General features: G+C 51.7%; 2 protein-coding genes across 2 annotated transcripts; one reads left to right on the top strand and one right to left on the bottom strand.

Moving 5' to 3' along the window:
* Positions 1 to 203: 203 nt before the first annotated feature.
* On the top strand, positions 204 to 5,786 carry LOC134154312 (olfactory receptor 14A16-like). The gene is made up of 2 exons (XM_062601066.1): positions 204 to 1,118; positions 5,625 to 5,786. The coding sequence occupies exons 1-2, from the start codon at positions 204 to 206 to the stop codon at positions 5,784 to 5,786; spliced, it is 1,077 nt and encodes a 358-aa protein (XP_062457050.1).
* A 10,108-nt stretch (positions 5,787 to 15,894) lies between these two features.
* Positions 15,895 to 16,764, bottom strand: LOC134154311 (olfactory receptor 14A16-like). The gene has a single exon (XM_062601065.1). The coding sequence runs from the start codon at positions 16,762 to 16,764 to the stop codon at positions 15,895 to 15,897; it is 870 nt and encodes a 289-aa protein (XP_062457049.1).
* Positions 16,765 to 24,478: the final 7,714 nt, after the last annotated feature.

Below are 24,478 nucleotides of genomic sequence, written 5' to 3'. Positions count from 1 at the left end.
TCTTCATGACGCACTCAGCCAGCATAAATGAGAGCTGGAGGAAGGGAACTGCACAAAGGGCATCCCAATAAAGAGAGAAGCAATATGGGATTGTTAAGAAGAATTTTATTTATTTATTTATTTATTTATTGTTCTATAAAAGTCTCTCCTAACTTCTTAATGTCTTTTCTCCTTTCAACAGCCCTTGTGATTAATGTGAACAAATGTCCAACAGCAGCTCCCTCAGTGAGTTCCTCCTCCTGGCATTTGCAGACACACAGGACCTGCAGCTCTTGCACTTCTCGCTCTTCCTGGGCATCTACCTGGCTGCCCTCCTGGGCAACGGATTCATCATCACAGCTGTAGCCTGTGACCACTGCCTCCACACCCCCATGTACTTCTTCCTCCTCAACCTCTCCCTCCTCGACCTTGGCACCATCTCCACCACTGTCCCCAAATCCATGGCCAATTCCCTGTGGGACACCAGGGCCATTTCCTACTCAGGATGTGTTGCACAAATGTTTCTATTTCTCTTCTTGTTAGGAGGAGAGTATTGTCTTCTCACAGTCATGGCTTATGAGCGCTACGTTGCCATCTGCACACCTCTACACTATAGCACACTCATGGACAGCAGAGCCTGTGTCAAAATGGCAGCAGCTGCCTGGGCCAGTGGTTTTCTCCATGCTCTCCTGCACACTGCCAACACATTTTCCATACCCCTCTGCCAAGGCCACACAGTGGACCAGTTCTTCTGTGAGATTCCCCACATCCTCAAGCTCTCCTGCTCTGACTCCTACCTCAGGGAAGTTGGGCTTCTTATGGTTAGTGCTTGTTTATTCTTTGGGTGTTTCATTTTCATTGTGGTGTCCTATGTGCAGATCTTCACTGTTGTGCTGAAGATCCCCTCTGAGCAGGGCCTGCACAAAGCCTTTTCCATGTGCCTCCCACACCTGGCCGTGGTCTCCCTATTTGTCAGCACAGCATTTTTTGCCTACCTGAAGCCCCCCTCCCTCTCCTCCCCAGCTCTGGATCTGGTGGTGGCTGTCCTGTACTCAGTGGTTCCTCCAGCAGTGAACCCCCTCATCTACAGCATGAGGAACAAGGAGCTCAAGGATGCCCTGAGGAAACTGATCCAGTGGGTCCAATGTTAGCACCAATAACCATCCCATGTGCATCCACTCAATGGTCACATGGCATTTGGCATCATGTATCTGTGCGATTCATTTTTTTCCTTACTTTTTGCTGGTACTTTCTTTTGAAAAGAAAGAAAAATGTTTTGATTTATGCCACTTCTCTCTCACTGGAATATGACTCACAGAGTACATTGAAGTAGTGAGCTAGGCTTCCCCCTTCATCATCAGAGATGGGAGAATTTTGGAGCCTGCTAGTGTGAGCTCCCTCGGATGCCCCCCAGTGCAGTGAGGAGATTTTTCCTTTGCAGTGTCTCTTTCAGCACTGACACCAAGGGAGCCTTGGGGACAGAGTCAGGCTCAGGTGAGTACAGACAAGGTGAGGTCCTGAGTCCCCTGCCCTTTTGGAGAGCTCAGCTCCCCTGGCCGCTGTCAGGGTGTGATCTCACACCCACCTCCTGTGAGGGAGGATCCAGCAGATGGCTGGTCCCTTCCCTGTATAGAGCTCCAGCACTCACAGCAGAGCAGGAGTGGAGAGGAGGAGAGTTTAGATGCAGCCTGTTAGAACAGACCTTCTGCTCCTCGGGACCATCTCTACACTGCTGCAGCAGGCATTTCCTTGCTGTGGTCTTCACTTGAGGCCTGCACATATCCTGGACCTGCATCCACCATCAGCAGCAGCACCTTCTCTTTTCTGGCCTGCTCTCCTCATTTCTAGACTGCCCTGCTGTGCTCTCATGTATGCATATGGCCTAAGTGCTCTTTGTAACATGGTGCTTCCTTGTGCATTTCTGTGAGCTCAGGCAGGACCAGGCACTGGACACCCTTATGCCAGACTTGGCCTCCACAATAACATTTCCATATTAAAACATTTCCATAATAAAAGTGGATCTCCTCTTTGACCTGTTCAAATCCTGCCTTTCTTCAGAAGTTTGAGTCAAAAATAAGCCCAAGGGATTGCACAACAAAAGGGCCTGCTCTTCTGCTTGTCAGCTCTATAGCCTCCAGCGGATGTGCTCAGATTCCATGGCTGATCTGCTACAGACTGCAGGTTGGGTTCAGGGTTCACCTCTCAGTGACCATTGGAGATGGGGGATGGACTCTGAATTGCCTGCCCAGGGCTGTCCCACAGGTGGCAGTTCTGATGCGAGATGGCCATCCTTCTAGAGGGGAGTCTGAGCCCCAGGAGAGCTCAGAGAATCTCCAGGGAGAGTGTTTTCTTGGGGGTGGACAGTGAGTGGAGCCTCACAAAACGAGGGATGGTCCACAGTGGAGTGACCAGAAAGTAAGGCACTAAATCCAGATATGCATGGAAAAATGAGGACTCTGCAATGCCCGGAGAGGCAGGGAGGACCAAGGAGGCCCCGGGAACAGTCACTGGAGAGTGATTCCTGCACCCTCAGTGAAACACCACAGGCTGGAGCTAGTGCCCATCCAAACACATCTCCTGACACTGCAGATGCCCTGGGTTCACTCTGAGCACAATCCATGAGCACAGACACACGCCAGTAATCGGCAGTGGTGATCCCTGTCTGGCCAAATCTGCTTCCTGACCTGACCAGCATGACCAGAACTGAGGCAGGAGTCACTATGTGGCCCCAAGGCCCCACAGCCTGCTTGCACTGCAGAGCAGCACTGCCAGCTTGGGTCTTGTCAGGAGCACAGAGCAGGGATGTGGGAATGGCCAGGCCAGCATGGACATGCTGACCTGGGGAAAGGCTCTCCAGAGAGCAGGGATGTCATAGGAGAAGATCAAGGCAGCACTCAGAAATAGGAAATGAAAACAAGAACCAGGTTTCTCTGTGCACCTGCACAGGACAGGTGGCTGTGTCCCCCAGGCAGCAGGAGCTGCCCGAGGGGCTGCAGGGCCAGCACTCTCATGCTGTGCTTGGTGGCAAGGTGGGGGGCATGGAGGGGCTGCAGGCAGACAGGAAGGAGGATCCGCTGGGCACCAGAACAGGGGAGACAGAGAGAGACCAGGCCTCACTGCAGGACCTCATCCTCCTTGGTGTGGAGCTGCTGTGATATGCCTGAGATATGCTGTGGACATGGCTGTACCTGGCCCTGCTCCTCTCACCTCTTGATCTGACACTGTCTTCCTCCTGCTGACCTAACTCCTCATCTGTACCTCGGAACTGTCCCCTGACTACAGTCAGGAAAGCCTTGGCCAGAAAAGCTGTGACCCAAGCTTGATCCCACTCTGGCATGGCTGGCAGAACAAGGAGAGCACCCAGGGCAGAGCAGAATGAGCTCGACTGGGAGATGGTCATGGGGAAGATCCAAAGGTCCCTGGCTCAGCCCTGGGCGTGGGAAACTCCCTCATGCACCCTGAGAGGCTTTGGTTGCCTCTTTCACCCTCCCTGTGCTCCTCTCCCATCAGCGAAGGCCGAGTCCAGCATCACCTGGGGACTCTCTTCCCTATGGGGAGGAAAGAGAGGGCCTTCAGCAGCCCCGCGCTGTCCTTTCCACCCCTGGCCTTTGCATTTGTACGTGCCTGGGTCTGCCCACTTGCCTTCACCACAGTCACAGCTGCCCTGTAGCCCAAGAAAATCCTGGCACTCCTGCCCTCCAGCTGGCACCCACCCCACACCTGGAGCCTGGCCAGCCACAAACGCATCTCCCGTCCAGTGCCCCAGCCGTGCAGCCAAGGGCAGGAGTCTTCACCCCAGTTTCCCTGCTCCTCCTCTGCTCTTGGCACTGCTGCTGCTGTGCCCATGTCAAACTCTTCTGCCACCAGAATGCCCCAGGGCCTGAGGCAGCTCAATCTCCCTCCAGGACTGCACTGGAGACAATCAGGAGCAAGCTGAGGTGGGACTGGCACCACCAGGGTGGGACAGGAGACAGCAGCTCCCCTCCCTCATACTGGAGCTGAGGCTGGGGCTGGGCACAGCATTTCCCTGGGGAGCTCCTGTAGAAACCACTGCAACCTCTGTATTACTTTTAGTTGTGTTAAGCGGATGTTCTCCAAGGCTCTTCAACAAGTTTGGGTTGCTTAAAAGAAAAACGGGGGAATTGTAGAGAATTGGCTGGACGAGCATGGATATCAGGCCGTGCAAATGAGCAACCCTGACTTGCTGATATGGAGTAACCTTGGAGACACCTTGAAGGACAAGTAATGAGGGAGTAAGAATGAATGCTATGTAAAACCAGGATGAAGGGGTTGGCGAGACGGGACAGTGAATATGTGGATAGCCAATAGCACAGAGCTTTGTGGCGTGAACTACAGTAGTAAGCCAATTAGATATAGCCAGCAGGATGCTTGAGTGTGTGAACAGCATACGATGGTATGTAAGCAGGTTAAGTTGCTGAAATAAACGGATCGTATTGCTAGCTCATATTGAGTCGTCTTATGATTCTGCAAGCCCACCTCCGACAAGTGGCGCCCGAACAGGGACCCCGAAGATATAAGTGAACCTGCTTTCTATGAGAGTTGGAGGAAAGGCCGTGTGCGCACTAAAGAGGAATTCGTGCAGCTGCCCTCCGAGTGCCAGTAAGACCACTGATCCTTGCCATAGGGATGGAACGAGAAGCGGCAATACAGTTATTGACGGAATTCCTCGCTAAGCGAGAGGTGCCTGTCTCTACTAAGAAGTTACTTGCCCTCTGTGAGTGGGCTAGGGGCCATGGACATTTAAGCAACCCCACTTTGGTATTTAGGGTCGCATGTGCCGCATCGGCAATGCTGGGGGATCGCCCCTCGGAAACCTCTCCCGCAGTTACTCCCTCACAGCTTTTTGCGAGCCCGTCCTCCGCAGGAGGAATGGAGGTTCCTGTGGCTGAGAGCGCAGCAGAGATAAGGGCAAAAGCGGCTCAGAGCCAGGCAGAGCAGGAGGGGCAGACTTCTCGTTTGGACGAAGGCCAAGGGGGCCCTCCGCCTTCCCTGTGACTATTACGAATACAGATGGTCAAGCCACTGCTAGATATCATCCCTTCGAGTGGAAGTTGATGCAGCAAATTCGCAATACAGTTGCTACCTATGGATTACACGGAGAGCCGTCACGACAAATGATTACGTATTGTTTGCATCAAATGTCATGACACCGGATGACTGTGTTTCGGTGGCAAAACTGATGTTGACCCCAGCACAGTTTCTCCTGTGGGAACGATATTGGGAGGAGGGCTGTCGCAAGGTGGTCAACATGCCGAGGCCACAAACTGATCCCCTGCGAGATGTCACCTTGGATATGCTGATGGGCAAAGGAATTTATGCTGCTGCTGCTCAACAACTGCAGTTTCCGGCGGATTTCCACAACGCCTCTGCCAAAGCAGCTAAAAACGCGCTGTAGAGAGTGCCGATGGAAAAGAGGCCACCCAGTTGGGCTACATTGCGTCAAGGAGTCCAGGAGCCCTTTGACTCCTTTATCAAAAAGCTTGAGGCGTCTCACAAGATCAGGGAGGGGGTCAAGAAACAGTTGTTGCGTGCTTTTGCGTTTGAGAATGCGAATGCGAAAACGAAAATGTTGCTAAGCACCTTGCCTAGGAGTGACACGCTCTCTGAGATGCTGGAGAGAGTAGCTAATTCTGGCCTCCAGCAGCAAGCTGCGTTTGTGTCTGAGGCGGTTGCCGCTGCTGTTAAACAGCAAAGCAAATCGCTTGCGGAAGCAGTGGCACAGCAGACACAGGCGCTTGCCGCTGCCTTACAGGGCCCAACCCAGCAGAAGAGGCCTCCAAACTTAGGGGCTTGCTTCCACTGTGGGAAACCGGGCCACACCCGAAAACAATGCAGAGAGGCACAAGTGTGGTGTAAGAACTGTCAAAGTGACACTCACGCCTCTGCTGCATGTCGGCGGTCGGGAAACGGCTTGCGGAGTGCGAAAGGGGGTCGCGCGCAGACAACAATAACCCCTCCTCTGGCTCCGGTGGTTGGGGGACTCCAGCCACTGCCGGGAGCTTGGGGTGTGACCTGGCAACAGCAGTAGAAATCACCCTGATTGACACCAGGCCACAGAAAATTCCAACAGGGTGGCACAAGCCGTCTGATCGAGTGGGGGGCCTTTTGTTAGGCCACTCCTCGGCCAGCTTGAAGGGCATCATTGTATGCCCTGGGGTTCTTGATGCTGATTATACGGGCCAAGTTTGGATAGTAGCATATACTCTAACTCCTCCCATTTTTGTACCAAGGGGAAGTAAAATTGCCCAAATAGTACCATTTCCACAGTTATTAGCAGAATTGACCAATCCTGCTCAACTTCAAGAGTTGCCCCAGCGGGGAAATGCTGGGTTTGGAAGTACTGACCCACTGGCTTGTCTAACTCTAAACATGAACCATAGACCGACGGTCTCGGTGCAGGTAAATTATGCCGGTGAGCAGCGGTACTTTCGCCTGCTGTTGGACACAGGAGCTGATGTTACGATCATGTCAGCCACGGTTTGGCCCAGACTCTGGCCAGTTCATCCGTCTCCGGATGCAATTGCGGGTGTGGGGGGATCAGCTCAAGCCATGGTAACTTTGCAGCCTGCGGAGCTGATCCTTGAGCAACGCAGGGCCCGGGTACTCCTTACTGTCCTGCCACTCCCTGAAGGGGTCAATGGGTTGGTGGGACGGGAGTGCCTCACACAATGGGGAGTTGTTTTAGCAACCCCTGACTCGGTTTTTTCTCAGCGGCCGCTGTGAAGCAGCCGACACCCCTGAAGCTCACTTGGCTCACTAATGAACCAGTGTGGGTGGAGCAGTGGCCGCTGACACAGGAACGGTTGCAATGGGCGCATGAATTAGTTGCTGAACAGTTACGTGTCAGGCATATTCAACCTTCGATAAGCCCTTGGAACACACCTATATTTGTTATTCCAAAAAAATCAGGGAAGTGGCGTTTGTTACATGACCTAAGAAAGGTAAATGAGCAAATGCTGCCAATCGGGGCACTGCAGCCAGGGCTGCCAGCACCTACAATGATTCCACGTGAATGGCACATATTAATTGTAGACCTTAAGGATTGTTTTTTCACAATTCCACTTCACCTAGATGATGCATCTCGATATGCCTTTTCCCTTCCAGCGCTCAATAAGGCCGCCCCGTGTCAGAGATTTGAATGGGTCGTGCTCCCTCAAGGGATGCGTAACAGCCCTACCATGTGTCAGTTATTCATAGCGGCCGCCTTGCAGCCCATCCGTCAAGCATGGCTGCAAGCAATCATTTATCATTATACGGATGACATTTTAGTAGCCCAGGCTGCTCCCCTTTCACACCATCAAAGCAAATATTTGCATGATACGTTACTGGCCAGAGGATTACAGGTTGCTCCAGAAAAGATACAGGTTACCAGCCCATGGAAATATTTGGGATGGCACATTAGTGATACTATGGTCCGACCACAAAAGGTTACACTGACGACTGCCGTCCACACCCTACGGGATGCACAGAAACTTATGGGAGATTTACAATGGGTCAGGGCCATAGCAGGCATTCGAAATGAGGAGCTGGAGCCTCTTCGCCCCTTATTAAAGGGCTCGGATCCAGCTACCCCTGTCTGTTTGTCTACAGCACACCAGGCTTGTTTACAGCACTTAACGGATTTAGTTACATCACAATGGGCATCTCGTAGGTCTGAAGATGAGCCATATAGGCTTGTGGTATTGTTATCTGCGACGTCAGTGTGTGCAGTCACCATGCAGTGGCAAAAAAAAAAAAAAAAAAAAAAAAAGAAGGGGTGGGGAGAGATGTGATAGTGGTTTTGGAATGGATATTTCTCCCTCTCCAACTGAAGCATAGTATTGTTACGCACCTGGAGCAAGTAGGGGAAGTGATTAGAAAAGGACAGGATAGGCTGGTGGCCATCACCGGCCAGGAGCCCGATGCAATTCACATACCAATGGCACAAGCAGATTTGGAATGGGCGCTGCGCCACTCCACGGTGCTGCAGCTGTCACTCCTAGGCTGGCCAGGATTACTGTCTACCCATGTGCCTAATGGGAAGGACAGCGGATTTTTACAGTCACAAACATGTGCGGGCAAGCCGCTATTTTTGGAGCGGCCACTTCAAAATGCCGTTACCGCCTTCACAGATGCAGGAAAAGCCACAGAAAGGCTGCCATTATGTGGCAGGACAAGGGGCGTTGGCAGCATCAGGTCCTCCCGGCAGTGGCGGGAGACAGTTTGCAGACACTGGAGTTAGCAGCAGCTTGTTGGGCAGTGACTCACTGGATGCACGTACCACTGAATGTGGTTACGGATTCATTGTACGTAGCTGGTGTTGTTCAGCGGATTGAAGATGCTGTGCTCAGGCAGGTACATAACGCTAGGTTGCTTGCCCTATTTATGCAGTTGCAACAAGCCTTACAGCAAAGATCGCAACCGTATTGTATTATTCATGTACGGAGTCATCAAACAATGGAAGGTTTAGGGTTAGGTAATCACCTGGCAGATCAATTGGTTAGCATGGCTATTCAACCCCTAAATCAGTTTGAGGCGGCGTGGGCCTCACACAATCAGTTTCATCAGAATGCTAAAGGCCTTAGTAGACAATTCTCTTTCACAATTACCAAGGCACAGGGCATTGTGCGTACCTGTCCACAATGCAGCCATCATGGACCGCAGTTAGGGATAGGAGTCAATCCGAGAGGTTTGAAAGCCCTGGAGCTTTGGCAAATGGATATTACCCATATTGTTAGCTTTGGGAGATTGAAATATGTGCATGTTACAGTAGATATATTTTCGAGATTCATTTGGGCCACAGCACAGCCGGGAGAAAAAACCTTACATGTCCGTAAACACCTGACACAGTGCATGGCGATCATGGGGGTCCCACAACATATAAAGACTGATAATGGCCCTGCCTACACTAGTAATAGCACACATCAATTTATGATGCACTGGGGAATTAGGCATACGACAGGGCTACCAAATTCACCAACAGGCCAAGCTATCGTTGAACGGGCTAATAGAACCCTGAAAACCTATCTGCAAAAGTATTCTGACATAACAGACGCTAAAGAGCGGTTGGATAAGACCTTGTTTGTGTTGAATCACTTGTGCGTTTTCGGGGATTCCGAGGTTCCTCCTGTGGTGGTTCACAATCAGCATGTACAACAAGCGGTGACACCACGGGTGGCCAAGGTGTTGTATTGGAATCCACGAACTGGAATTTGGGAAGGACCTGCAGAGGTTGTGTATCTTGGAAGAGGTTACATGTCCATTATGGGTGCCCAGCAAATGGACTAAGGCCTCCACCACTGAAGGGCATCAAGCGGACGTCTCCGACCACGATGGGCTGCGTCAATCCGTTGATACTCTGGCTCATCTGCTTGGAGGCCCAGACGCTGCTTGTTGAGGCACTAACAAACATTGATGTGAGACAGAATCTGTGCGTTACTTGGGCTAATCGTACTGGACAATCCACCTTTTGCCTTTCCATGGCGTCTGCTACAGATCCCTTTAGAACGTGTCTGGTAGAAGTTCCCACTTTTAGGATCTAGTATTTTAAGCCATTTAGCGTTCACAATTGTAGTCAATCCCTAAACGTAAACCATTGTGCAGCAATTAATTTTTTACTATTGGCGCAAGGACATGGATATGAGGACTTTGAGGGAATGTGTTGCTTGAACCTGTCAGATCTCAGTGAATCTATCCACAAGATTCGGTGGCTACAAGATCATACAAGAGCATGGACTTTTGGATGGGTGGCTACAGGGTTTGTTTGGCCCTTTGCCTCAATGGTTGTTAAGTTTGATCAAAGAACTATTGTGGATAGCAGTTGTGATGTGCTTGCTGGGTGTATTCCTCTGTATTACTTTTAGTTGTGTTAAGCGGATGTTCTCCAAGGCTCTTCAACAAGTTTGGGTTGCTCAAAAGAAAAACGGGGGAATTGTAGAGAATTGGCTGGACGAGCATGGATATCAGGCCGTGCACATGAGCAACCCTGACTTGCTGATATGGAGTAACCTTGGAGACACCTTGAAGGACAAGTAATGAGGGAGTAAGAATGAATGCTATGTAAAACCAGGATGAAGGGGTTGGCGAGACGGGACAGTGAATATGTGGATAGCCAATAGCACAGAGCTTTGTGGCGTGAACTATAGTAGTAAGCCAATTAGATATAGCCAGCAGGATGCTTGAGCGTGTGAACAGCATACGATGGTATATAAGCAGGTTAAGTTGCTGAAATAAATGGATCATATTGCTAGCTCATATTGAGTCGTCTTATGATTCCGCAAGCCCGCCTCCGACAGGGAAGCAGCTGCCTGGCCGCTGGCAGAGCAGCAGCTCACCAGACCAAATACAGCCAATTTGCAAGGGGCCACCACTACTCATGATTGTAAAGCATCAGAGCTGCAGGATGTGCAGGGGTTCTGCAGGCAGCAGCCCCATGAAGGATTGATAGAGTGGCTGTTAAAACTGTGGGATGATGGGGCAGAGGCAGCTTATTCTGCTAGAGAGGAGCTCGGTAGAATGGGGTCTCCGCCCCAGGGTCCTACCCTCTGCAACACCCTCCACATCCTGCAACTGCAAAACCGAGGTAGTCTCTTTCTCTCAGTGTCCAAAAAGTTCCAGAGAGGCCAACTAAATCCCTGCTTGCTAAGGGACTTGCTAAGTTCCCTGCTAAGGAACTTAGTGATGAGCCCATTCAGTGGACTCCATGCTGGACCCATGACAGTGGGCACCTGGCACAAGTCCCCTGCCCAGCACAGCCTGGGAGGCGGCTCAGGCCTCTCTGGAGAGCCCCAGCCCTGCAGGGAACAGCCCTTCTGGCCTGTTGTCTTCAGAGCCAGAAGCATCCTCCCAAGCCATTCCACAGCCCTGTTGCTGCTGCTCAGCTGCTCAGGCTAAAGTTACCTCACAGCTGCTCTGCTGATGCTGTTCCTGCTGCTGGCCTATCCGGTACTCGGGCAGCAGTGACCTCACGGTCTGCACTGAGGCCATGAACCTGCTTCTGGCCTGTCAGCAGCAGAGGCAGAGGGGACTTTACATGAAACCAACAGCAACCAAGGGCCTCCTGTTGGCGCATCAGCTGCAGAGCAGGAAGTGACCTCACAATCAGCATCAGAGCCATGTCCCCGCTTTTGGCCTATCAGGTACTCAGGCAGCAATGACCTCACAATGACCATACAAGCCATGTGCCTGTAGTTCTGGCCTATCACCACCAGAGACTGAGGTGACATCACTAGAAGATACAGGAGCTTCCTGCTGGCCTATCAGGTACTGAGGCAGAAGTGACCTCACAATCAGAATGGAAGCCATGTGCCCACTGCTGGCCTATCAGCACTCAGGCAGAAGTGACCTCACAAGCACAAACTTCAGTCTTCTCTCTGCTTCTGGTGTATCAAGTGCTGATGGGAAAACGATCTCAAAATCAGTGTCAAAGCCATAAGCCTGTTCCTGGCCTCTGAGTAGCAGATACAGAGGAAACAGAAAGATTTTCCATGAACCAAGAGTCTGCTGTAGCCCACCAGCTTCAGAGAGAAGTGACCTCACAACATGGATCTGAGCCATGTGCCTGCTGCTGGCCTATCAGGTGCTTGGGTGGTGGTGACCTCACAAGTACAAACTCCAGCCATGTCCCTGGTGCTGGCCGGTTATGTTCTCACACACAGGTCACCATGTCATTCACTCCCACAAACCCGGGTAATGGTGATCTCCAGGATTTGCTTGCTCCTGCAGTGGCTTTCCAGGATCTGGGAAAGGGCTTAGGAGGGACCTGGCCCCAGGCACGTGTCAGCACCTTCACCTCACGAGAGGTGGGACCTGTCCCTCCTCCCCTCAGTCCTTGGAGCTGCCAGCTCCTCTACAGCAGGGTGACAGGAGCCTGAGCTCTCCTTGCCCACCAGGAAGGCATGCTCCCATAAGCACAGCCGGCTGTTTGTCCCCAACCACCAGGCCTAGGAAGTGTGTGCAGGGCTGTTCTCACAGCCCCAGGCAGTGCAGTGCCATGAGGATCCCACCAGGCCTGCTCTTCCAGCACTTCCTCAAACAACATGCTTGGGAGGAACAGAAAGGGCCAGGTCCCATCTGTGCCCTTCCAGCTGGGTGAAGGGAACACCTTGAGTGCTTATGGGAGTCCATCAGGAGCATGCCCTCAGGCTCTGCTGCTCATGGAAGAAATGGCCTTTCCAGAGAGGTGGTAAATGCACCCATAGCTAGAGATGTTTACTGGTGGGACCCCTGGCCTGAGTCTCCCTGTTTTGATTCATTTCTACTTTCTTCCTCCACCTCTCCCACAGAAATTTGTCTTACTCTGTGAGGTGAGTCAGGAGCCCATGGCACGAGTAGAGGAGCCTGTATCCAGCTCTGTGGCTCAGGGCTTGGGATCCTTGGCACCTCGGGCGGGCCACTGCCACTTGGCTTTTCCAGACCGGTGCTGTGAGCTCTCACGCACATACTTACTCTTTCAAGGGCTCCACAGATCATCATAATTCTTCACAGTTTTGTTTATTATGCAAGGGAAAAGATAGAAGGTATTGTTGACTGAGGTGTGACCCTAGCAAGTATCACTGAAGAGGAGAGAGGGCATCAAGTAGTTTACAGCCACCCTCAGGACATTCAGTCCCAATCTTTTCTCTTTCAGACTAAACTCAGGCTTCATCCCACAGCCACTGAAGACAATAGAAAGAGTTTTTTTGTTTGTTTTTTGTTTGTTTTTTTTGTTTGTTTGTTTTTTCCCACATCAATGTTCTGGAGTATCAGTCATAGTGCTTCAATCTTAGTTTTAGTTAGATTTGCACAGATATATCACTGAATCATAATTCTGGGCATGCTATCAGACGTCAAATAAATCAGAAGTCCCCCTGGCACTCTCCCCTGTGAGCAAGTCTGGGCACATTTGGCTTGGGCCACTTGGCCCATGGCAAAAATACTTTTCCTCTCCTCTCCTCTCCTCTCCTCTCCTCTCCTCTCCTCTCCTCTCCTCTCCTCTCCTCTCCTCTCCTCTCCTCTCCTCTCCTCTCCTCTCCTCTCCTCTCCTCTCCTCTCCTCTCCTCTCCTCTCCCCTCCCCTCCCCTCCCCTCCCCTCCCCTCCCCTCCCCTCCCCTCCCCTCCCCTCCCCTCCCCTCTTCACTTTTCTATTTTCTTTTCTTTTTTCTTTTCTTTTTGGTCCTTTATTTATCATACCTCTCTCTCCAAGATGGGCAGCCTGCTAATTCAGCACTTTCTTTATTTTACTTCTCTTTAGTTGAGGCTGCCAGAGTGGTTCATCTGTCCCACTGCACTCACCCTGCTGTCTGCACTCTTGCTAGTACAGCCCAGAGTAACGGTGGCCATCCTTGCTACAGGAGCACCCTGTTGACCTCTCACCAATTTGATGTCCACCAAGACCTGCAGGTCATTGCCTAGATCCTCTTTCTTGTCCTTCTTGAAGATGGATGTCATGTTTTGTGGGGAGGTGGGGAGGGCCAGGGGCCAGGCAGCAGCTGCAGGGCTGTGTCAGCTCCTGCTGCACTGCTGGTCCCTGCGGTGTGGGGAGAGGGGACGGGAGATGGGACAATGCAAGGGCGGTAGCAGGTCAGCAGGACAGGGGCAAGGGGCAGTGGAGGCTGCAGTGAGGGGTTGTGGTCGGTGTTTCTGCACAGCAGCACAGCAGCTGTGGTGTTCATCTCACACGCAAAAATAGTGCCCTGTTTCTCTGGGGCTCACGTCACCTCCCATCAGGACAGGGACATAGGAGGAGGGTTCTCTGCCTGTCCTGCTGCTCAGGGCAAGATTCCCAAGTCTGGCACAGTCTTGCTGAGGGACGTCTTGGTCCTCAGCCTCTGCCTGGCACAGCTGGAGCAGGGATAAGAGCTCATGGGGCCGGGCAGGGAGAGCTCTCCTGGGAGGTTCTCTTTTGCAATGGAGTGCTGAGGAGCATCATGGCTCCCATCTGTACCCCATCCCTGCACCCCACACAGTGCCATGGCCCTACTGTGTAGGCACCGCACAAGGTTCGGTGCATTCAGGGTTGGGAGAGTATCTCCCTGTCATGGGTCCCATAACAACCCTCCATGACCCATCCACCCACAGCCCTCCTGCTTTAGCAGCCTCCCCAGCATCGAGCCCCTGCGCAGCCCAGGCCTTCTCCCACACTGGAGATCGTACATAGCCATCCTCTAGGGTCTGGCAGGGTCCGGGCTAGGAGAGGGGCCAGGATGGGCTGACTGTTCCCCTAGACACAGGCAGCGAGCCCAGGAGAAAGGAGCTGGCCACACGTCAGAATGCACCCAGAAACCAGGGATGCGTAAGGAGCACTAGAAATGGCCGATGTGAGAGGCCGGTCTGTGACAAATGCCTGGGGGCACCATGCCATGGTCGCTCCATGCAACCAAGAGCACAGACCGACCTCCTCTCCTCTGCACCAGGCATGTCTTGGTTCCCCTCCATAAGATCTGGCTCTACATCACAACACCCCTAGCCTGTGTCCTTACCCTGCCAGCTCACACAGCTGAGCTGACATTGGCACTTTTCCTCTCTCAGGCCCTTTCCAGCCCAGCCCAGCCTCTCCCCGTCTCTCCCCATCTCCCCTACCCTCTCCACAGCCCACTCAGCAAAGTAGCCCAGGACGGTGGTGGCCCCACATCAGTGCCTGCCACAGAGGGCTGCAGAGCTCTGGGCACTCACTCCACAGCCTCAGCCCCACAGCAGGCACAGCAGCTCCATGGGGAAGGAGATGTGTCAGCTCCATCAGCCTCCAAGCTGAGACTGGCCCCCGTGACAGAAGGAGGCAGAGCACAGTGACACTCTGTGTCCCTTGTTCTGGTGACCAGGAGATTCCTGGGATGTTGGATGGGCATCATTGCACCTGACAATTCCCACCAAAGTGTCTGTGGCTCTGGAGGATGCTCTCAGCAAGCACAGGGCATTTCAAATGCCTCAGGCTCTGTCCCAGATCGCCTGAACGTTAGAGGCAATTTCTTCACTGTGAGAGTGACGGAGCACTGGAACAGGTTGCCCAGAGAGGTTGTGGAGTCTCCTTCTCTGGAGATATTCAAGGCCTGCCTGGATGCAACCCTATCTAACACGCTCTAGGTGACCCTGCTGAGCAGGGAGGTTGGACTAGATGATCTCCAGAGGTCCCTTCCAACCTTACTGATTCTATGATTCTATGATTCTAGATCCCAGCCCATGGTTTTTGATTGAAGATGGTATGAAAAACTCCCCAAGTTCCCTCCTCTGTGCTTGCTCAGTGCCCACTGCCTCTTCTGGGATTGTAGAGCTCTCACTAGCCTGGACATTCATCGGTTTTGCCCTCTACCTTTGAGTAACTCCACTTGACCTGGTGAAGCTCCCTTCACCTCGAGGCACATGGTGCCCTTGGAGGTACCCTGTGCTCTCCTGGGGGCTCCAAACTCCCTTTGAGAAGGACAGGCATCAGTCTCCAGCCCTGTCATATGGGAGATGCTGCTTGACCATTCACCACCTGCAGGAGCACTGGCCCCCCACAAGTCAGAACTGAATCCAGCCCTCATTCCCTAACACATCACCGATGTGCTCATTGGCTTGAGCCCAAGCAGCACCTGGAGAAAAAAGTCTTTCAGCGTGAAAGTCCTTGAGACATTCTTGGCTCCAGTGTTAAAAGAAGAGCCCAACCTTCAAGCACTGCACTGCACTGCCTTTTATTAGAGAGAGGCCAGCTGTGACACAGGGACAGACACATTCACAGGAGGCCTCTGGGTCAGGCAGACTGAGGTCATGCCTTTGGAGAAGTGGGATAAATTCAGACACTCCTATACAAACATGTCTATCACAGGGAGAATGCCCAGAGCACAACAGTTGTCTGAGACAAATGAGAAACCACTTGTGAGGAGGCATGGGCAGCTTATTGCTGCTGACCTAGGATGCGCCGAATCAGTTTCCTCAGGACATCTTTGAGCTCCTTGTTCCTCATGCTGTAATGAGGGGATTCAGTGTTGGAGGCAGCACCGAGTACAGAACAGCCACCACCAGATCCAGAGCTGGGGAGGAGAGGGAGGGGGGCTTCAGGTAGGCAAAAATGCCAGTGCTGACAAATAGGGAGACCACGGCCAGGTGTGGGAGGCACATGGAAAAGGCTTTGTGCTGGCCCTGCTCAGAGGGGATCCTCAGCACAGCGGTGAAGATCTGCACATAGGACACCACAATGAAACTGAAACACCCAAAGAATAAAAAAGCACTAACCATAAGAAGCCAAATTTCCCTGAAGTAGGCATCTGAGCAGGAGAGCTTGAGGATGTGGGGAATCTCACAGAAGAACTGGTCCACTGTGTTGCCTTGGCAGAGGGGTATGGAAAATGTGTTGGCAGTGTGCAGGAGAGCATAGAGAAAACCACTGGCCCAGGCAGCTGCTGCCATTTTGACACAGGCTCTGCTGTCCATGAGTGTGCTATAGTGTAGAGGTGTGCAGATGGCAACGTAGCGCTCATAAGCCATGACTGTGAGAAGACAATACTCTCCTCCTAACAAGAAGAGAAATAGAAACATTTGTGCAACACATCCTGAGTAGGAAATGGCCCTGGTGTCCCACAGGGAATTGGCCATGGATTTGGGGACAGTGGTGGAGATGGTGCCAAGGTCGAGGAGGGAGAGGTTGAGGAGGAAGAAGTACATGGGGGTGTGGAGGTGGTGGTCACAGGCTACAGCTGTGATGATGAATCCGTTGCCCAGGAGGGCAGCCAGGTAGATGCCCAGGAAGAGCGAGAAGTGCAAGAGCTGCAGGTCCTGTGTGTCTGCAAATGCCAGGAGGAGGAACTCACTGAGGGAGCTGCTGTTGGACATTTGCTCTGTCTCGGTTCAGGGCACTGTCCAAGGAGGAAAAGGCATTGACAAGTTAGAACAGGCTTTTCTGAGCAAACCCCTCTCCATTCTTCAAAGCATCCCCACATTACCTCTCCTTTACCTTGTTCAGCTCCTTTCCTGGCCCACAGCTTGTGCTGAGGTTGCCCAGCAACGCAGGGGCCTCTGACCATGAGCTCCAGAAGAATCAGCCACTGAGATTTGTAAATGGAGGTGTCAGACTTCCCCGTGTATTTGGTGGAGATACCTGGGAATAGATGCCCTGAGCTGAGGAAAGGGGATTTGGTCTGGCGACCCAGGGGGAATATTCTCTTTTTATCCTTACGAGAGAAAAACTTAGCACTCATGGCAGCTGTGCCTGAAAGAGAATGTCCTTCTGAGGGGTTCGTCTCTCCAGGCTTTACCCTCTTGAACTGGGTGTCTGTATCTGGATCAATCACACCAGCTCCCACCTGCCAAGGGAGGGAAACAGTGCAGTGAAGGCAGGGGTTGATTCAGTCCTTCTTAAGCATGTCTTTCCAACTGAGAAGGACCCTGCCCTCCCATCACTGTACTAACTGCAATGTTTCTCCAGGCAGCGTAGTGGGACTGTGATGTTGTTGCCTCAGCTGCAGCTGAACCCCCTCCTTAGCCCCAGAGAGCAGGAGAGCAAAACCAGACCAGCACGGAGAGGTGAGGAAACAAGGAGTAGTTGCTCTATCACTCCTGCCACAGGAAAAGGCAAAGAGTAAGGGAGAGACGGGCACTCAGGAAAGACTTCCCCTCACCCAGCTGTGCACACCACCTCCCAGGTGGCAACATCACAGGACAGTGGCTCTCAGCCCTTTTGCCACACAGTGGGAAATGGGCATGTTGCAATAAGAGATGCCTCTCTCCTCGGCTGGAGCTCCGGCTGCGAAGAGGACTGTCATGCCCTAGACCCCCTGGCTGTAAGGGCGGACGTCTACTAGGTGGGAGAGGAGACCCAGCAGTGCTTGCTTAGAGATTGAATTGAAGAGGATGACAGGGAGGTCTCCAAATTACCCCCCCCCCCAGAGCATTTTTTGTTCTAGTTTCCTGTCCTTCACTGAGCATATCTTCACTGCTCGGAGCTTTTCCTCCTGGGAGCTGTTTCGCTCTGCCCTATTTCTTCCCTGTGAGCACTCTGCAAACAGAAAAATGAAAGCACAGACTCAGGAGAGTCCCCAGTCTTTAAGGTAACCTCTGTTACCCTCACAGGCAGCACAGTCACTGCCCCAGGCACACAGCACCACGGGGCACAGGGACACTGCTCTGAATTACAGCGCTGGGCAGACATGGGTGCATTCCCTGGCTTTACTCCCCTGCAGCGTGATGCCCTGTCCCTCTGACCACATAGCAATGAATCCCTGCTCTAAAGCACCACCTGCTACAAACAGGAGGAGCTGGGAGAGCCACCCTGAGAGACCCTTTCAGCTGTGGAAGGTGCCAGCTGCAGAAGAACGTGCCAGGAACCACAGCAGCATTGCCCTGCAGCCAGAGACTTACTGTGTCGGGAGCTGTGAAGGTTTATCCCTGCAGGGAGCTCTCAGTCATCCTCCCACTCCCAATTGTCTTTAACTTCTCAGTTAAAGAGAGAGGGAAAGAACCTGGCTCTGAGCCTTGCTGCTCTTTTAAGAGGAGCTGCTCCTGGACAGAGCTGTCTCTCTGCAGCACGTGACAGATTGCCAAGGGCTACCATGGTTACAGGAGCCAAGTGCAGCTCAGAGGCAGAGTCCCAGCTGAAAGCATGACTGTCTCTGTCCCCTGTGCACACTCAAGATGTCCTTGAGACTCCAGGATTGACAGCTCCTGAAAGGCAGCAGGCTCACATGAAGTCCACTGAAAAAGACTAAAATAATCAGCAACGGTCCTTCCTGAAAGAGCGGAGAGAGATTGAGTCCAGCCTTGCAGCTGGTCTCATCAGAGGATGGTTATCTAAGAGAGGTGGAAACGTCCCACTCTAGAAGGCCCTGCTCCCATCTCCTAGGAAGGCAGGACACCTAGACGCAGGGAGAAGAAGGGAGTTCATTTACCTGTGCTTCAGGGACCTGTTTAGAGGAGTTCATCAATACATCTAATGCCCACTGAGAAGCCCCTGGGGTGCAGTGGCATTCAGTTCCTTCCTGTGCACCCACGAACTCATAGGATGTGGGATTCCCCTTGCCCACATTTGGGGGTAAACAAAATGAGTGTCTGCATGGGAGCTCCTTCTCAAAGCTCCCATTGGAATCAAAGGTGAAATAGGGTGGGAGAAAGTTGTTCACACACAAACACCTGGTGGCACTGGAAGAAACAGAGGTCATCCAAGACATGTGCCAGTGTCTGTCTGCCTACTCTGACAGAGTAACTATGAGACACAAATCCTTCCAGAGCACGAGCTGGGGGCCAAGTGGAGAATCTCCTTGGCCATCTGCAATGACACTTGCTACCGACAACTGCAAGAGCTCCACTCACTCCAAAGCCAGGACACATACAGATCCCAACATTGCAAACAGCTCCTGTGATTCAGTGCTCACACTTGATTTAATGCAATGACAAGAGGCCTTCAGGGCCATGCCAGATGCATGGGGTGTGCAGCACAACCACCACGTTTCCAGCAGGTCCAGCACAGGACCTCCAGGAACTCCATGCCTTTCTGGAGTGGTTGCTGTCAAACACTCCAGGGCATCGCGGATTTCCTGCGTATCCGCAGAGAGTGGGTTCCCATCACTGTCTTCACACAAAGTCTATCCCATTTACAGCCAAGCATGCTGCAAAGATGGACAGCATATCACACCATGTTCTCCACATATTTGCCTACACTCTCAAAGCCCAGTTGTTCTCCTGTCTCCAAACTTTTTCTGATTCCCACAGACATGAACAGGGACTGTGTTAATGATGCCGCCACAGTGTGACTGCATTGCAGGCTGTTCAGGCCCAGTGACTTTCTCAGTGGCACCTTCTCCTTCCTGGAGATCTGGTCACTTCTGTCACAGACCCCAAGACACTGCAGAGTCAACTTGGGTACAAAACACCTCTTCTGCCACAACTGCATGGCCGAGTTCTGTCTCTCTCTGGCCTTGGGTACTGTAGCGTTTACTCTCTTAGCGGAAGCCTCATGTCAGCATTACATCCTCAGTTGCCATCTACGCCAGCATGTCTCTGCTCTGAAGCGGGGCCTTTGCATACACAGTGTCCTTGGCTCTGGGACCACATTTCACAGCGACAAGTCTGTGCTCAGCCCTGGTGCCACAGCTGAGGTTCCACATTCCAAATATACATGAATGCACAAAGCCTGGCACGCAAAAAGCAGGAAGTAGAGATGCACAACCTGTGACAGAACTGCTACATTCTGAAGCACCCTGAGGAAGCCTATGGATCATGGAGCCTGATTCTCATGGGGGGACTTTAATCTCCCTGACTCTCACTGGGAAAGCAGTGAAGCAAGATTCAAACTATCCAGGGGGATTCTGGAGGGTGTGGAGGACCACCTCCTACCACAGCTAAGCCAGATATACCAACAAAGGTGCCATTTTCCTGACCTTGTAACCTGTCAATGGGGAAGAACTGATCATGGATGTGATATTCAGTGTCAGGCTTGTAAAGAGGAGAAGCAGACTCCAGACTCTGGCGGTCAGGAGAGCAGACTTGGGCCTACTAGGAGGGCTGGTAGAGGGGTCCCAATGGAGGCACCTCTGAAGGACCAGGAGTGCTTGATAGTTGAGTCAGGAATTCTTTGCAAGAACACAAGTCTATGGCATTGGATGGGCTGCAGCTGAGAATGCTGAGAGAACTGGCAGCTATCTTCAAGGCCACTTTCTATCATCTTGGAAAGGTGTGGAGACTCGAGGAGGCCCCAATGTCTGGAGAAAGGCAAAGTGGCATCTATCTTCCACAAAGGTCACAGGGACAAACTGGGGAAGTATAGGCTGTTCAGCCTCACTTTGATCAGGCGAGTGTCATGGAGTGAGTCTTCTCTGATCACAGTTCTGGGCCCATAAAGGAGAAGAAGGTGACTGGGAACATTCCATATAGGTTTACCAAGGGTAAATCATGCATCACCAACTGCATGGCCTTCTAAGTTAAAAGAACTGTATTGGTGAACCATCAGAGAGCAGTGACCATCAGTTAACTCGAGCTTAGGAAGGCTTGCAACAGTTTCTCCCACAGAAGACTTGCACACCGATTAGGTCTTCATGGTCTGAATGCGTAGATAACCAAATGGCCACATAATTGGATGATGAGGCTCAGAAGATACTCGTGAAAGGACGGTACTCTTCCTGAAGAGTTCAAGAGTAATGGAGTAACACAGGCTCCTTCCTGGAACCTGTCCTGTTTTAAACCTTCATGAATGACCCGGAGAGGGTAACTTTCACCACGCTTGTAGATGACCCCAACCTGAGTGGGGAGCAGTCTTATGCTTGAGGGCTGCCACTGAGAGGGCCCTAGATTGGCAGGAGGAAAGCCAGGTCAGGAATCTCATGAAATCCAGCAAGGACAAGGGCCATGTCCCTGCACTTGGGACAGAAGAAAATCCTGCAGAGATACAGGCTGGGGACTGTCCATGGAGTAGCTCTGCAGAAAAGGACCTGAGGATTTGGGCAGACTGAAGGCAAAGTATGAGACAGGTGTGTGCCCAGGCAGCAGAGAAGGCCAACAGCAGCCTGGGCTGTATGAATAGGAGCATGGCCAGGAGGTCAAGGGATGTGATTATTTCCTTCTCCTTGGAACCTTCTAGACAGAATGTGCAATATTGCATCCAATTTTGGGCCCCCCAGAACAACGACCTCCCTGTACAAGGAGGTCATCAAGAAGGTAAAGATAGGTTCTGCATAACAGTGTGTGGCAGGATAAAGAGAGACAACGGCTGTAAGTTGAAGCCAGAGAGAAACAGGCTGAAGAGAAGCAGAAAACCTCTCTGCTGAGAGGATGTTCAAGCACCTGAATGCATTGCCCATCTTGTTATCTTGCTGGAGGCACCACAGGTCAGGGGGAGCCATCAACAGACACATATTAACACTGCCACAGGACAGCCTCAGTCTGTGGGGAACTTGAGAAATGGAAGGATTCAGCCAGCAGAAACCTCATCAAGTCTTACAAAGAGAAGTGGCAAGTGCTGCACCTAGGAAAGAAAAACCCTGTGTATCAGGATAGGTTGGGACCTGACCAACCCAGGAGTGGTTTCATCCAGGAGAAGGCCTGAGTGTTACGAGGGATGCCCTAGGAGCCATTGGTGCATGCTCCCTCCCTCAGAATAAGGCCAAAAGCCTACGGGGCTGCATTAGGACGAGCATGGCCACCCAGACAAGGGGAGTTATTATCCTCCTCAACTCACCTCGAGTGTGCCCCATTTGGGGTTTTCAGAAGCAGTTCTTGGTAGTGGGAAGCAGCATGGAAGTGGAAAGAGCTACAAAACTATAGCTTGAGTAGCCCAGACTGGACAGTAGGCTGAAGAAATATCACTCCAAGGGTAGTGCTGTGGTGCAAAAGGTCACCAGAAACAGTCTGTGATCAGCCGATGGTTGTGCGTTTCCAAGAACAGCCAGTGAGGACTGAGAGATATCAGTAAGGGAGGGGAGAATCTGGAGAGAAATCAAAGTGGAGAAGCAGGCTGGGAGTCTACAGTCTCCAGGGACACAGGCACAGGAGTGGGACAGCACAGAATGGCCTGAGTTGGAAATGGCCAAGGGCCCTGGCAAGGCTGAAGGGCCCTGACAGTACTGACGTCTGTGTCTCCTTGGCTATGGCTGTTCTCTCTGCCACTGAGCCCCACCAGGAGACACCGGGGCCTCGTTGCCTCCTGGCAGCCCAGGGAGCCCAGGAGGAATCATGTGGTTGTCCTGCACTTAGTACTGCACACCCCCACCTGCACGCTGCCCCAGAAACAGGCATGGGCAATGGGAAAGGGAAAGGATCTCCCTTCCTAGGGATTTGGTGTCCGATGACTGTGCTCGGGCATTTTGCTTGATAAAACACATCAAGGGTTGAGAATCAGAGCTGTCTGCACATTTGCTTTGCCTGCCTGTAATCTGTGAGTACAATTTTCTGCTCTAATTAGCCCCTGGAGAGTCTTTGTGGATAACAGTCCTCCGTGGGACCCATTAATACTTGAGAAAACTTGGGCTTTGCTTCTGACTTCTACTGCTGGAATATTTCTTCAGGTTCCTCTCAGGAGCTGAGTTCCATCAACTTAGCACCACATGTACTGTGGGGCTCATTAAAATGAAAAAAGCCCTGACGAACCATGCCCCTCACTGTAATTTTCTTCAGATCCTGTAGTCTAATTGGAGAGGTGTCAAGAGTGTAGCTGAAAGATGGAGACTTCAATAATACACAAGAATTCCTACTTTTGAGGGTTTCTTTTAGGATTATTATTTTGGAGCTTTCAGAAGAAGTGACAGCAACAGTCTCCTGTTGAGATCCATCCAGAGTGTCTCCTAGGGAAGTCAGGACATCTAGGAAAAGCAGTGTCCTGGAGGTCAGACCCTGGGAGGACAATCTTCCTCCCCATGTCCCCAACACAGCCAGTGCTCTCCTCAGCCACCTGGGACTGACATCACTCTTGGTAAAAGCTAACCTTATTCCACTCAAGTCTGCAACTCAGTGTTACAGCTCATAGGTCCCAATTCCATCCTGCTTTACCTAGAGAACTAGCTGCAAATCATCAAGCAAGGACTTTTTTTTTTATTGCAAAAACATAAAAAGAAAATAAAAAGACAGAAACAAAATATGATAGAGTTTCATTAAAATAATTACAGTTCTCAACACTATACTAAGTTACCTTCAATGAGGTTCACTTTCCACAAGAGACAGCCTCTCTAGAAATCTTTTGGACAGATAGGAAACTGTAGATAGAAACAGAATTAAAGACTTGGCTAAAGGGACAGATTTCGGAAGATGGAATAAGCCTTAAACTTCCTGAAGGGCAAATCAGCAGCTCAGTATCTTTATGAATCAAGGGTAAGAGGAGGAGGAAAACTGCAAAAAGGGGAAACTTAAAATGTCCAGCTAGGGTGTTGTAAAGGTGATGACAGAAAATGTCAATTTAACTGGAGCATGTGGAAAAAGAAGAGAGAGTAACACAGCTCCTACAGGACCCAGGCCATGCTATGGGCTGTGCTGCTCTTGGGCCTCTAGGACCAGGCTGTGTTTCTGTACAAACATCTGGAAAAGCCTTGATGTGAGGCCCTAGAGAAAAGAGATTTTTCCTGGTTACTCTGAGCCACTCCTGCAGAACTCAAGGCACATGGAGGGAAACCCACCCCACCCACACAAAACCCACTGCTCTCCCCACAGACCTTCCTGGACCCTCACAGCAGCAGCAGGAGAGGATACAGGGGCATGGCCATGTCCTAGACTAGCCTCCACCAGGCCTTCAGCTACACAACATGAAACATCTTCAAGTGAGCTCTCTAAAGCAACACTTCCCATGCCCCAGGTGCCTAGAAAAGTCTTTGAGCAGACATACAATAGACAAGGTAAAGAGATAAGGGTGCAGGGCTGGGGCTCACAGCATCAGCTAGGCAGTGCCAAGGGCTGAATAAGTGACCCAAAGAAGTAAAGGAGTCCCTCCATTCGCAGTGACTTGGAAGCCCCATCTCTGACAGTATTCAAGGGGGATGGAGCCTCCCTTCTGCAAGAGTCGCCCAAGGACAGTGCAAAACTAGGACAATCAGGAAGGCTGGGTGTAGGGACATTCTCAAACTCCAGCAGCTGC

The sequence above is a fragment of the Rhea pennata genome, unplaced genomic scaffold (genome assembly GCF_028389875.1).
Source record: "Rhea pennata isolate bPtePen1 unplaced genomic scaffold, bPtePen1.pri scaffold_23_1, whole genome shotgun sequence".
NCBI lineage: Eukaryota > Metazoa > Chordata > Aves > Rheiformes > Rheidae > Rhea > Rhea pennata.
Note: the sequence above shows the minus strand (reverse complement) of the source record. Positions and strands in the feature narration are given on the sequence as shown.